General features: G+C 47.0%; 1 protein-coding gene across 1 annotated transcript; it reads left to right on the forward strand.

Moving 5' to 3' along the window:
• Positions 1–610: 610 nt before the first annotated feature.
• FNDC11 (fibronectin type III domain containing 11) lies at positions 611–5480 on the forward strand. The gene is made up of 2 exons (XM_044454806.1): positions 611–624; positions 4532–5480. Exons 1-2 carry the CDS (start codon positions 611–613, stop codon positions 5478–5480), a joined length of 963 nt encoding a protein of 320 aa, XP_044310741.1.
• The last annotated feature ends 5092 nt before the right edge of the window (positions 5481–10572 follow it).

Genomic DNA, 10572 nt, shown 5'->3' on the forward strand with positions numbered 1-10572 from the left:
CCACCCTGCCTCTTGCACCATTCAGCCTCAAGGATTGCACTACTATGGGGGAGGGAAACCGTCTTTACCCCCCAACCGTCTGGGGGGCTTTGCAAAGAGAAGAAAAGGCGCCGCACGGAGGGACAAGCAAGGCATGGAGGACCGGCACTGAGCAGGCAAGTCGCGGCGCAGAGGCGACGGGCGTCCGAACCAAACGCGGAGCAAAGCGCCGCGAGGACCGAGCCACGAGGCACCCGGGCTCCCTGGGCGTGCGCCCCGCACGGCCGAGCAGCCTGACCCGGCGCCCCGCGGCCCGCTCCGAGCCAGCCAGCCTCGGAGGGCCGCGGGATCCCGCCGCTCGGCCGCGGGCTTTCCGGGCAGGCGGCTGCGCCGACCGCCGCGCTACTTACTCCCGAGCAGGCGCCCCTCGGACCGGGCCGCGAGGGACTGCGCCCCGCCCGCGCTCCGGCCGGCCCGGGCCGCTCCCCGTGGCGGGGCCCGCGGGCTCAGAACGGGGCCTGCGGAACAATGGATCGCCATGGCGACGGCGCGGCCTAGTCGCCGCCCGAGCCCGGCCCCGGCCTGCCCAGGCGGAGGGGGGCGGCGGGCGAGCGGCTGCCCCGGATCGACCATGCTAAGCCACAGGTGACCGGCGGGCCGCGGCTGGGCGGGGTGAGGTGGGGCCGTGGGCGGGCGGGACCCGGGGGGCCCTCGGGCTGAAGGACCTCGCCCAGGGGGAAGGCCTGAGAGGGGCTCGGGGGACGCTTCTGCCCACTCGGGCCCCCGGGCATGCCCTGCGCCTGCCCAACCACGGTTTCGCCCAGCCAGAAAGCCTGCATGGGCTCGGGGGACGGGATGATGCAGGGGGGCTAAATCTGGGCACACACATGGATGCGGAGCAGACGTGGGACAGGTTATATTGCATGGACTCGCTTGCCTGTTGCCCAAGGCAGCTTACGCTGTGCCCTGGCATCCTCACCACAACACCCCTGCGAGGTAGGTTTGGCTGAGAGGGCATGGCTGGCCCAAAGTCCATGAGGAGCTTCGTGGCTGAGTGGGGACAGCAACCCCACCTCCCAGGTGCCTGGTCCAATGCTCTCTGCACCACACCGGCTCTCAAATAAGGATGCTCAAATTAGTGGCAGACATGCAGCACATGGTCCTGGATTTTCAGATTCCCCACACATGGTTAGCATCCATGTTCAAGTCTATCACTCCGTCTCCCCAGGGGAACAAGACAAGTGCCATGCTGTCCCTTGAAGGTAAATCATCATCACGCTCACCCTACTTTTAGACAAGACTAGCTCACAGTAGGACCCCTCTGCTCATCCTAATTCATATTTTCCAAAGGTTCTGCCACGTAACACACACACAAATCCTTCCACTGTGTTAATCTTTTCAATCTATGTTAACATAGATTTCCTTTTCTTCAGCTCCTTTTATATGTATGCCATTGAGTCACCTCTGACTTGTGGCAACCCTCTGGATGAGTGCCCTCCAGAATGTCCCTTGACAGCCCTACTCAGCTGTTGTAAACTCAAGGCTCGGACTTGCTTTATGCAATCAATCCATCTCATAGTTGGTCTTCTCTTATTCAACCGTCAGCTCTAGCATCATCGTCTTCTCCAAGCACTCTTGCCTTCTCATGATGGGTCTGAAGTACAACAGTCTTAGCTCATGATTTTTGCTTCCTGGGAAAGTTCTGGCTCGGTTTGATTTAGGACCCCCTGGTTTATCTTTCAGACACGTCACTTTTCTTCATGTCAGCCTTCCTCCAACTTTTCACATCCACACTGTTGTGAGGATGATCTTGGCCTTGATCACCAGTGAAATGGCCTTACATTTGATGAACTTTTCTCCTTCTTTCATTGCTGCCCTTTCATGTCTGTCTTCTGATTTCATGGCTACTGTCGTTATTTGAGTTGATGATTTGAACCAAGGTATGCAAAATCTTTTGCAATTTTAATTCATTGTTGACATAAAGTTCTATAATTCATCTGCAGTTATTATTTTTGTTTTCTTGATGTTCAGCTGCAGCCCTGCTTTGCCGCTTTCTCCTTTTGCTTTCATCAGGAGTCGTTTCAGTTCATTGCTGCTTTCTGCCAGTAAGACGGTATCATCTGGATATCTTAAATTACTGATGTGACTTCTGCCAATTTTCACTCCTCCTTGCAATCCTAATCCAGCTTTTTCTATTATATGTTTTGCATACAGATTGGACAGACAGGAAGATGTTGGACAACATTGCCTGTGGGAAGCTATTTTGTTTCTCCATATTCTGACCGAACACTAGCTTCTTGTCCACAATAGAGATAACACATCAAGATGATAAAGTGCTGAAGTATATTTCAGCACCGTTCATTGTTTTTCATGAGCCACACAGTCCAAGGCTTTGTTGTCGTCCATAAAAAATAAATCGATCATCTTCGGAAATTCTCTGTTTGCAATATGATCTCAAGTGCCTTTCCCGTTTCATAATCCAGCTAGAGCTTCAGGGTTTTCTCACTTCATATAGAGTAGAATTCTTTGTTGTAACACTTTGCACATCACTTTGCTGGCACGGGGAATTAGTGCAAGGGTCCTGTGGTTGCTGCACTCTTTAGCATCTCCTTTCTTGGTTATTGGAAGGTTAATGCCGGCTGGAGCCGAGGGTCAGACTAGATGGCTTGGGAGACCCCTTCTGACTTGCTCTCTTTCTGTGTTTCTAATGAGTGTTTCCTGGCTGTAGGCCATTGTTTAGTTTTCCATCTTGCTGGCGTATCCTTGTTAGGTTTTGGACCAATTCAGTCTTTGCAGCTTAGAATAGTGCTATTGGAATCCTATCTACTCTTGGTATTTTGTTTCTTCCAACTTCTTTCACAGCAGCTTTCTATCATTGCAGGTTCTTCCTTATAGGCTTTCTTTGCAAAGGGCTCTTTCAACTTTGTGTTTTTGGTATATTTTCTCCATAATTTGTTTCTAACTTATCTATATTTTCTCCTGGTCCAATAGTATGTTCCCTATTGGTCATTTGACTTTTTAATCTAAGTTTCTAATCTAAGTTTAATCTAATTTTATAACTTCTGGAAGAAATCTCTTGTTTCTCCTCTTTTATTGTTCTATTATATTTCTTTACACTGGCCATTTAAAAGCAGTTATTGGCTTTATATGTTAGTCACTGAGAAGCTGAACTTTTTTATCCCTAATAGTATCGCTGGTTTTGGTCCACCATTTTTCTGGTTCGTGGTCATTTGAGGTCAGTACCACAATTACATTCTTGACATGGACTTTAAATCCCTCAGGAATGTTTAAGTTGTATTTTGGCACTTTGCTTCTCTTAGTGATCTTTTGCAGCTTTACTCTGATTTTTGATATTAAGAGTTCACGGGCAATATCACAATCTACTCCTGGTCTCATTTCGGCATATACTTGTCCACCTCTGTCTCCTGTTTCCGATTATATAATGTATATATAACACATTATAATTATATAATGTGTTTGATTTCTATAATGGCCATCTGGTGGTTCCATGTAGAAAGTTGTCTGATCAGTTTCCTGAAGTATTTATTTACAATGAACAGATGGTTGACTTCACATAATTTTGTGAGTCTTTCTCCTGTTTCATTTCTGATCCCTAGGCCAAATTCTTCCACAATACTGGATTCTGTTTTGTTTCGTACTTTGGCACTCCAGTTCCTATGATCACCAGCATGTCTTGCTTTGTTATGTTAGTAATTTCCTTTTGAACACCTGCAGGAGTTTTTTGATTTCTTCTTTAGCATTTGTTGTTGGAATGTATTTATGTCTACTGTATTAAGCAATACTTGTCCACTGGCCAGCAGTTCTTTTCCTAAGAGTCTCCAGGTGGACTGAAGGAACACACTAGCTAATCTGCTTAGATCGTAGAATTGCTGAGAGGCAGGGCAGGTGGAAGAACCTAGACAAAGAATGAGCAAGAACCTAAGGAAGCGTGGGAGAAAATTGTCACAGGAACATGGGATCCTCAGGCACCAGTGCATTCCGGAAACCCTTCTTGGTGTTTGCCAAACTACTTGACCCTTCCCACTTCTAAAAAATGCACATCCGTTTGAGTTTCTGCAAAGTAAGTTTCTGTCTGTGCTGAAAACTGGAGTCCAGGGAAATGTTCATTGTGTAAGGAATCACCGTAGTCTTTTGGACAAGCCACCATCCTTTGCCAAGGAACCTGTGGCAGCCGTTCTGTGGTAGTGACCCAGGACAGTGCTCATGGCCCTCAAAGGTTACTTAACCCTGGGTTAGAGAGTGCAGGTAGCCAAGGGGAGCAGGCGGAGGGAGGAGCTAGGGAGGTAGGGTTCCAACAGAGCAGTGAAGAAGAATGCGAGGAAGAGGAAGAGGCCTCCAGGAGCAGCTTCCTTGATGGGTATGGTGCACTGGAGCAAAGGAAGTTCATGTGTTTGGTTGAAGGAACCAGCTGTATTTTTGAGCTGCAGAACACACTATTAGTGCAAGGAAAGGGAATTGGGAGCCACTGTGATGACAGCCTTGCAACTGACCTGCTTTTCCACTGGATCTTTCTTTCGTTGTTGTTTTCCAGCCCAGGCATGATGAACATTGGAACTATTGATGTCTATTTGAGCAAGTTAGGTACCAACCTCCAAACCATGGTGTACGATGACGAGCAGGAGCATGAAGCCTGGAGGATGTATGTGGAGAGGAAAAATGTTGTGCTGGAGTTCCTGCACTCTGACTTGAGCCTCCACCTGCTCAAACGCCACCACAAGCGGATTGAACTCCTGAAAAAGTGCTCCTATTACATTGAGATCCTGCCTAAGCACTTGGCACTGGGAGATCAAAACCATCTCATGCTACCCACCACCATGTTCCAACTGATAGACCCCTGGAGGTTCCAGAGGATGAAGAAAGTGGGGACCATCCAGACCAAAATCCAGCTGCTGCTCCTGTCTGACCTATTAGAAGAACTGGAGAGAGGTCGGGAGGAGCTGGTCCATTACCTGGAGACCTACGACACGATGACTTTCCTCTCCAGATGGGACACAATCAAGCAAAGGTTGTCTAGTCTCTCCGAACAGATGGATTATTTCCTTGCTATGCTAGTCCCTGGAAGGTTGTTCATCAAACACCGACTGGTATCAGATGTAGGGATTAGCAAAATCCCACACATCAGACTAGTCCTTAGCACGAAAATGCCAGTAATGTTTGATCGAAGGGAATCTGTGGCACATGAAGACTGGGTGAGTCTCAAGTGGTTTGTCACTAGTCAGCAGCTGCAGCTTGAACAGTATGAACTCCATTTTAAGCTGCTGGAGCCCAGATCTCCGCAGGAGCGCATCCACTGTGGATTAATGCCAGTCTCCTCGAGCACATGCGAAATCCACAACCTGCTGTCTGACCGTTTGTACAGATTTACCATCAAAAGAGCAGAGACATACACCCTTGTCTATGAACAGTGGCATGATTCCATCCTTCTTAAGACAAAGCCATACCTTGAGGAAGAAATGGAGAGTGTTATGTCTCAACCCTGACTTTCCCACCATAGCAATTCGCAAGGAATGTAAAATAAGTCAGATTAAAAACTTATTTTTAAAGCTTTTGCATCAAAGCATGAGATTTTTCTTGTCTTGGATCAAAATTTGACAAACCTTAAGCTGCCAAGAGAACCAATGCAGTTGATAGGCCAAGCAAACCAGAGTTACATTTGACCTATTGTTTGCTTCTTTTGGGGTTGCCCCAGAAAGTCTGCTCTGATCTAGTGGAAAACATCAATAAAAGTTTTAGATAACAAAATGACTCAGTGGAAAATTGGGTTACGTTAAACAACTGTCTTTAAATTCAATTTTTTTACAAAGAAAATGCTGGGTAGAGGGAGCCATTTGTGTTGCAGTGGAGTGTGAACAGGAGATAATGTAATTGCCAGTTCATGCAATTACCTGAAATATTGGGAAAACTGTTACTGCTGAGATGAGTTGGCTGTATGGAACAAACAGCAGGATCATTCTTTCTCATCACGTATCTCTTCCTAGAGACCGACTGAAATGCCGACTACCCCAGAGCTGTTTCATTCTTAATACCTGAAGTTAACCACCTAAAAACAGAGTCCTGACCCGTTAATTAAATATGTGAACTGGGCATCAGCATCACCCCATGCCATCTCTTGGTGTTGTGCAACGTCTAATACAGTTTAGACCATGCTTATTTTGGGAGAGTAAGAATGCTCTGGAAGCCTGTGTCTGTTTCTGCTGAGATAGTGTATGCTGTAACATCTCTGAATTTTCCCAGATTCCTGGGGTGAAAGATTAGTTGTCCCCAAATAAGCACCAGGCATCACTAGAGAGATTTTGCCTGTGATGACAGGTTACAAGATTGGGAGCTTTTGGCCTTAGAAAATAAGTTGAGTCATGAGGAAGACATAGAAGTACGGTGGTACTTTGGCTCACAAACTTAATCTGTTCCAGGACTCTGGTCGTGGCCCAAAATGGCCGTGAGCCAAGTTAAATTTCCCCATAAGGTCAACGCAAACAAGGTGAATCCATTCTGTAACTATTTTTTTTAAGCAGAAAAATAGGAAGCAAAGTGACAAAGAACAAAGATCGTGGCCATCTCCCCCTCCCCGCAACCCGAGCACGTCCATCTCCCCACCGCCACAGCACAACTCACGCCCATCATCCTCATGCTGGGGAGGGGAGACGGGCGCGATTGCGGCACACCGGGAGGGAGATGGGTGTGATCGTGCCGGGGGCGGAGATGGCCGAGATCGTGGTTGCGCTCCTGCAAGACAGACAGATGAGATCTCAGCCCTCTCCCCCCGCCCTCAGCACGATCGCGGCCATCTCCCCACTTGTGGGGTGGGGGGAGACAGCTGTGATCATGGTCGCCACCCAGTGCAGAGTTCGCGACCTGAGTTAAAATGTTTATGAAAGTTTTGTTCACAACCTGATTTGGTTGTGAACCGAAATGTTCATGAGCCGAGGTACCACTGTACATAAAATTACACATCGTTTGGAGCTGCAGCTCATAATTAAACATTAGACTTGGCTGCTGTAAGATGGCCGCCAACATGGATAGCTTTAAAAGGATGCTAGACAAATGAATGGAGACTATCAGTCCTGATGGCTACATGCCAGCAACGCTGCTGGTCCTGATGGCTCTGTTCTGTCTCTACTATTGGAAGCAGTTGCTGGGGTGCTATCGCACTCACGTCTTGCTCACGGGCTTCATGTAGGTGTCCGGGAATCTGTTGTGTGAACAAAATCCTGCAATAGACGAGACTTTTGGTTGACTGTTTTTGTGTATCACATTGTGAAAGGGTTGTGCTTTGCGGGCAAGAGGAGTTGGCTTAGGACCAAGTAAGGGTCAGCTGTGCAGAGTGAAAACAGCCACTGACCAGACCAGACAGATCCTGTCTTACGGAAAAATAGTTTGTAGGGCATTGCCCAACACAGATAGAGGGTACACGCATAGGGCTTCATGCCCACCTCAAGCCCAGGCCTAGCAGTCGTCATGGCAACACCTGAAAGAAAGTAAATGATCGGAAATTTACTTACTTACTTATTTGCAGTATTTATATCCTGTCCAGGGAACATCGGCTATGGGTGGTACAGAAATATAGTAATATACCGCTGCATAGAATGTGGCAGCAACACCATTCTCAGGGGTTTAGCCTGGGAGAAGAACTAGGGGTCTTTGGGATGGAGGCAGAGAAGCAGTGGGCGGCTTTGCTTAGCGTATGGGCATCACTTTGGATCAGATGAGGAGATTTGAACCCACCATCTCTGCTGTCCCAAGCTTTAGGAGTAGTCACCACACTTGGGCTCCGCAGATGCATGCAAGCTTGACCGATCATCGATGGCCACACGGAACTGAGAGCATCAGAAGAGTCCTAATGCTGGATCAGTCTCGCGGTCCATCCGGTCTAGCATTCTGTTCACACAGTGGCCAACTGGTTTCCCTCAAGCAGGATAGGAGTACAACCACTCACCCTCCCATGCTCCCCAACAGCTTGTGCACGCAGGCATGCTTCCTCTGATCTGGAGATGGCGTACAGCCATTAGGACTAGTAGGCCCAGGAGCTTTCTCCTCCCTGGTTCTTCAGCCATGGTGGTCCAGTCGTCTGAGAGGGAAAAGCACTCTAGACATGGTACAAGACATGCACTTCCGCCAGTTCAGGCACCAAGCCTGGTTTTTAGGACTTTGTTATGCCATCAAGTCATCTCTGATTTATGGTGACCCTATGAATTAATTCCCTCCAAATGCCCTGTCTTTGATGGCACTGCTCCCCTCTTTAAATGCGAGGCTTGGTTTCTTTATTGAGTCAATCCATTTCATTTTTAGTCTAGCTGCCCTTAGCTACTGCATGTGCTTTATTCCTTCCAAGTTCTTTCACATTAAACTTCACTTCACTTTCTAATATTGCAGGTTTTTTCCCATAGGAGGCCTCTTCGAAGGACTCTGTCATCCTTTTATCTTCTCTGTCTAGTTATTCCATATATAGTTTCCACCTTCTTATTATTTTCTTCTGGTCACATAATATGTTCCCCTGTTAGTCTTTCATCACTCTTAATCTAGGCTCGAATTTTCATTTGATTTCTTGGATCTTCTAGAAGAGGTTTCGTGTTCTCCCACTTCTGTTTTCTATTTATATGCCCTAGCCATCCTAAGAGTTCTTTTTGTCTTTATGTGGTAGCTGTTGAAAAATTGCATTCACGATTCCAACTCTTTCTGTCACCTTTGGTTTTGCTTCTTGCTTGTCCTTTGCAACTGTGAGTGTTTCTTAGGTAATCTAGGCTTTTTTATTTCTTGTTGGCTTTCTTCCCGAATAATGTGACCGTGCTAAAGCAGTCCTTGATTCAGTAAAGAGAAGACTATCAGGTTTCCAAGGAAAGCTCCTTTCAAAAAGGGACTGAACGCCAGATCTGGGTTTTTAAACACTACACGTGTAACATTTATTCTATGAGATAAAGAATACAGAAGTATAATAATACAAGTTCAACAATCATCAGCAACAATACCAAGAGGCCTCATTCACACTCGCATTCATGCAACACTCATCCTCACAGCCAATAGACCCTCTCGGTGCTGCATCGGGACTGTGGGTGACCAGTAGCAGTGCTGTTCTGACACACACGGGAGCTGGAAAGCCCAAGCATTTTATACCTTTAAGTTGATGCTCTCGGCTTAGTCCAACTGGATCGAACAGGGAGCTCCTCTGAGCAGAGCTGACACACAGAACGTGCTGGTCCTTATCTTGAACGCACGTAGGCGTGGGCTCATCTGTGTCGTTCCCTTCTCCCACCACTCCCGGCCTCTCAGTTTTCTCAGTCTGATCAATCCCGTCATGCTTTTTCATTCTTCATTTTCTTCTGGGTCTTAGGCCTTCAGGAACCCAGGCACACTGTGACCATAACATCTCTGATTTCAGTCAATAGTTCTGGTTTGTGGTCAGTTGAGTTCAGTGATGTAAATCTGGTCTTGATGTGGACTTTAAATTCCTCAGGAATGTTGTTTAAGTTGTATTTTGCCACCAGGCTTCTGTTAGAGTCAAGGCGATAAAGGACACTTAGTTTTTTATATTAATGCTTCATGGACACTACCGTAATCTGCTCCTGGTCTTTTCTTGGCAGCAAATAAACAGTTTTTCCATCTTCCTACTACTACTACTTCTTTAGAAGGCCAGATCCTGAAGATGAAATTCAAATACTTTGGCCATCAAATGAGAAGGAAGGACTCCCTGGAGAAGAGCCTAATGCTGGGAACGACTGACGGCAAAAGAAGAAGGGAACAGCAGAGGATGAGGTGGCTGGATGGGGTCACTGGGGCAGTGGGTGTGGGCTTGGGTGGACTCCAGGGGATGGTGGAGGACAGGAAGGCCTGGATGAATGTTGTCCACGGGGTCGCGATGGGTTGGACACGACTTCGTGACTAACAACAACAACAACAACACTACTACCACCAATTTCTTGGTATTTAATTTCCCTCTTTTTCCTTTGGTGATGTCGATACGTACAGTTACCTGACTGGTTGACTGAAGTCTGCATTTGTGATAAACAGATGACTAGCTATGCAGGAACCTGTGAGTCCTTTTCCTGCTTCATTTCTGACCCCTGAGCCAAATTCTTCTACAACATTGGATCCCACTTTATTTCCTCCTTTTGCATTCCGGTCACCTATGATGAACAGCATACCTTGATTTCATGTGCTGTCCTCTTGGCGCTTTCATAAAAGCTCTCTCCAGCATCTGCTGTTGGAATGTAGACCTGAATGATGGTCATGTTGATGGGTTTTCTGAGAACTGCAATTGATGTGATTTAGTGGGTCTTTGCATGAATGGTCCCATACTCTCTGACCTACATCTTCCCTCAATATTAGAGCCACTCCATTTCTTCCGAGTCTGTCATTTCTTGAGTAAAACACTTTGACCGACTGAAAATGTTCTTCCTCCGCCCCCTTGTTTGCTCACACTCAGGACTGTAATGCTTAACCATTTCTTGTTGCATAGTTTTCAGTTTGCCTTGATCCATGCTTCGCACGCTACACGTACCGACTGGATGTGGTGTGCAGCATCACACTTTCCTTGCGTGTCCATGCATGTCAACTACTAGACTTCGCTTTGGCTTTGAC

Source organism: Varanus komodoensis, unplaced genomic scaffold (assembly GCF_004798865.1).
Source record: "Varanus komodoensis strain SLA01 unplaced genomic scaffold, ASM479886v1 scaffold8, whole genome shotgun sequence".
Classification (NCBI taxonomy): Eukaryota; Metazoa; Chordata; class Lepidosauria; order Squamata; family Varanidae; genus Varanus; species Varanus komodoensis.